Consider the following 4,177-nt stretch of genomic DNA (forward strand, 5'->3'; position numbering starts at 1 on the left):
AGTTTAATCTTCTGATATTAGGGGAATAGATGATGATATGGCCCACTGACTCAGTCTAGGCTAATACCATCGGCTACTGCTTCTCATGAACCTCAGAAATAATTTGAAAATACAATACGTTATAGTATTATTACTGGCAAGGATCTCACACCTCAGATCATTAAAGAACTTGGCTTGTATTTTTCACAAAGCATGAGCTACAGGGATTATTGTGAAGATTATTGTCAACAAGCTCAGTCCATTTATTTCATCATTGACACCCTCACTAGGATAATATGCATCTGTAGCTCCCATCTCCAACTGAGCTTGCTTTCATACTAACACTCATCATAAAGATAGAGTTAGAGCATGCACTATAATTATTAGTAATAATAACTAGTGTGTATATATCACTTTGAAAATTTCCAAGTGCCTTATGAACATTTGATGTTATCTTCACAGCTCTGGTGGATAGGTATTATTATCTCCATTTTATGAAGAAATGAAAGCTAATAGAGGATAAGTGATTTGTCCACATTTGCCTAGCTAGTAAATGTATATGGCAAAATTGAACTCAAATTTTCCTCTTTCCAGGTTTAACATTTCATTCACTGTGCCACTTAGCTTCCTTGGAGACTGGAATGTCCAACAGAGGCTTCCCACAAAGGTTTTAGTAAATGAAGTAGGTACGGAAGAATGAGGTGGAGGTTTCTGATCCAGCAGGAAAATCACTTTCAAAGTTAGACTGGGAGTAGGAGAGGAAAAACCAGGTATCTGCCATAATTAACTTTAAGGCTGACATGGTTGGTGGCACCTATACAGAGAAAAGGAAAACTCTAGTTGACTGATCACAATCTAAATATTCTGGAAAGTAATTTATAATCATGCTAAGAAAATAACTTAAATGTCCATGTCTTTGACCCAGAGACCCTACCACAAGGAGTTCAAAGACAGTAAGGTCTTATATATATCAACATATCTTCAGCTATACTTTTTTTGGTAGCAGAGAATTGAAACAACGATGATAATCATTGGTTGATATCAGGGAGATGTGATTGAATAAGTTGTGACACGCTAATGAAATGCAATGTTACTACACTATAAAAAACAAAGAAAGTTAAGAATTCAGAGAAGCATTAAGCATTTATATGAATAAATACAATCAATCTAAAGTGAGTAAACCATGGAAAAATTACATGATTACAAAAATGTAGTAATTGAAAGAAAAGCAAATGGAATTGCATGTTGTACAATTGTAATGACAGATCTGAATGCTAGGAAACAAATGAAAAAATGAACCTCACTCTTTTCTTTGCAAATATGGGAGAATATGTGTAAAAAGATTTATTGCATATGCAGTCAGACTTGAGCCAATTAGTTGGAAAGTTTTATAAAACTGCTTTTTGCTTTTTTCCCTTCTCTATAAGTATTTTATTATACAAATTATTTCTCTCTGAGTAGAAAGGAAAAGGATACTCTAAGAAATAAATGTCAGATGAAAATCAAGACTACTGAAAATAAGAGGAAAAAAAGTGGCTAGCAAAAGATATTATCTCCAATCTGTGGTAGAAACAAAAAATAGAAATGATACATGAATCTAGCAAGATTAGGAAGGCTGGAATTAAGGTGATATTTTTGTTTCCATAGCTTGAGCAGAAAGAACTTCAGGTCACCATAGATATCGCATTCAAGAAATCCTAATGCTACTACTGATTTGAAATGTTAGAGCATGTTTCTGTCCTCTGTTATGGGAGCAAAAGAGTTTGCATTCCTGAGCATAATGACATTTAATCCCTATGTGGCCATCTACAAGCCCCTAAGACATCTACCCCTAGAATCACTATATTTATATGCCAATGACAATTGGATACTGGACAGCAGAAGATAATGTATCTATAGTGCAAACCTCTCTTGGAACAAAATTGCCCTTCTGTGAAGAGGAGAGAAAAGATTTAACAAAAAGAACCAACAAATAAACAGTATTTGACATTATACAGCACACTTCACACTCAGAGTATCTTCAAAGAGAGGACAATTTTTTCAACTCTTCACCGGACCAAACTTGGTCATTATAATTATAATGTCGTATTTCTTTTTTACATAAATTTTCTTTTTAATGATGTTGTTGTAATGCTTATGTATGGGTTTTCACTCTGCATCAGATCCTGTCTTTCCCTGTTTCTCTGAATCCATTACACTTGTAGTTCCTGATGGCACAAGAACATTCCATTACATTCAGATCACCACCATTTCCTTAGTTATTCCTTAAAGACTAGATAACTAATCCCATTTTCCTCTAATTTTAATTATGTAAACTTTAAGTCACACAGAAAATGATTTTTAAAAAACTTTTGATAAATTATTTCCTTAGATATCACAGATTTGAAATCTTCATTCAATAATATTAAAGAATATCTAATTGGATGGAACACAAGTAATTTTAGGGTTTACCATATATTTTATTTTCATTTTTTAATTCTGAAAATACTACATATTTCAGTCACCTAATAATTAGCTTTTATAATACCTAGCATTTAATTGCCATTAAGATCAATTTAGTGACAAAAAATTTTACTGGGATTTTATTTTAATGTATTCAATATTATAAATTATATACTTTATCTACATGAGTAAAAGATAAAAAAAAGATTTCATGGACAATTTCTTTTTGTTTTTAAATAGTTGGAAAAAATTCTGAGGAATACAGTTAAGGCACTGAGAACCTACTAATGTATAAGTTCAATTCTCTTTTTGATAGTTCTCTTTTCATTCCCAATTTTTTCTGAAAGCTCTCAGATCTATGTGACTTCATGCTATTTAAGTTTAATGGGTGATTTAAATTTTTATGCAGGTTTTTATATTGATCAGGTTCAAATAATTAAGGGAGGCAACCTGAATATAATTGAATAATGAGAGAAGAGAATACTTGAAGATAAATTATTTCTTCAGGGTCAAACTTATCCATCCTTTGTATGCCATACTAATGTGTACCTCCATGAGGGAGTGATTCTTACATGAAATGGCTTTAAAGATTGAGTTTGTTGCCTACAATGGCATTTGTAATGAGTGCTAAACAAAAAACATCTTTGTTTTGTTACACAAAATCTTTCTGTTTAAAAATATTTTATCTGCTTTAAATATTTCTCAAGCACATCTTTGCATAAATGAAATGTTCTCTCCTTCCCAGGGATCAGATATAGGTCATCTGACTTCACTTAGTGAAGATCTTTTGACCCAGCAAACTCTTCACTGCTGTCTTCACATCTTTGTTCCTCAGGCTATAGATCAAGGGATTGAGCATAGGTGTCACCACACCATAGAAGAGGGAGATGAATTTGTCAGTAAGGTCTTCTTTGGTTACTCCAAGAGAATCCTTAGATTTGGGTTTCACATACATGAAGAAAATGGTTCCATAGAATATAATCACTACAGTCAGGTGGGCTGAGCAGGTAGAAAAGGCTTTGCGTCTCCCCTCTGCTGAAGGGATTCTCAGGATGGTGGAAAGAATAAAAACATAAGAAGTAAAAATGAATAGCACTGGGAAAACTAGAACAAATATATCAGCAACTGTCATGCTAATCACATTAGGTAAGATATCTGCACACGCCAGTTTGAGGACAGCCAGGATTTCACATGTAAAATGATTAATGACATTATCTCCACAAAAGGGCAACTTCATTGCAAGAGAGGTTTGCACTGTAGAGGTGATTCCCCCTGTTATCCAGGAGCCAGTGGCCATTGACACATAAGTACCCTTACTCATGATAACAGGGTATCTCAGAGGCTTACAAATCGCCACATATCTGTCAAATGCCATCATACTCAGGAGCACACACTCAGTTGCTCCCATAGCAAAGGATAAAAACATTTGTACTGTACAACCAGAAAAGGAAATGGTTTTCCTTGGGGTAAGGAAACTGTCGAGAATTAGGGGTACAGAAGAAGTTGTATAACAAATGTCCAGGAAGGAGAGGTTACCAAGGAAGAAGTACATGGGTGTGTGTAGGTGGGAGTCATAGACAGTTGCTATGATGAGGATACCGTTGCCCAGAAGGATTACCAAATACATCCACAAGACCAGCACAAAGAAAATGGTCTCCAATGTTGGGTGGCCAGAGAGGCCCAGCAGGACAAATTCTGTCACAGTGGTTTGATTGGTCCCTTCCATTTCCATTTTTTAAAGTTTTAATTCACTCCC

At 34.5% G+C, this 4,177-nt stretch overlaps 1 protein-coding gene across 1 annotated transcript; it reads right to left on the reverse strand.

Annotated features, from left to right (window-relative positions):
- Positions 1 to 3,138: 3,138 nt before the first annotated feature.
- Positions 3,139 to 4,177, reverse strand: LOC130453501 (olfactory receptor 13C7-like). Its single transcript, XM_056804427.1, has one exon. The coding sequence runs from the start codon at positions 4,151 to 4,153 to the stop codon at positions 3,191 to 3,193; it is 963 nt and encodes a 320-aa protein (XP_056660405.1). The 5' UTR covers positions 4,154 to 4,177; the 3' UTR covers positions 3,139 to 3,190.

Source organism: Monodelphis domestica, chromosome 7 (assembly GCF_027887165.1).
Source record: "Monodelphis domestica isolate mMonDom1 chromosome 7, mMonDom1.pri, whole genome shotgun sequence".
NCBI classification, from domain to species: domain Eukaryota; kingdom Metazoa; phylum Chordata; class Mammalia; order Didelphimorphia; family Didelphidae; genus Monodelphis; species Monodelphis domestica.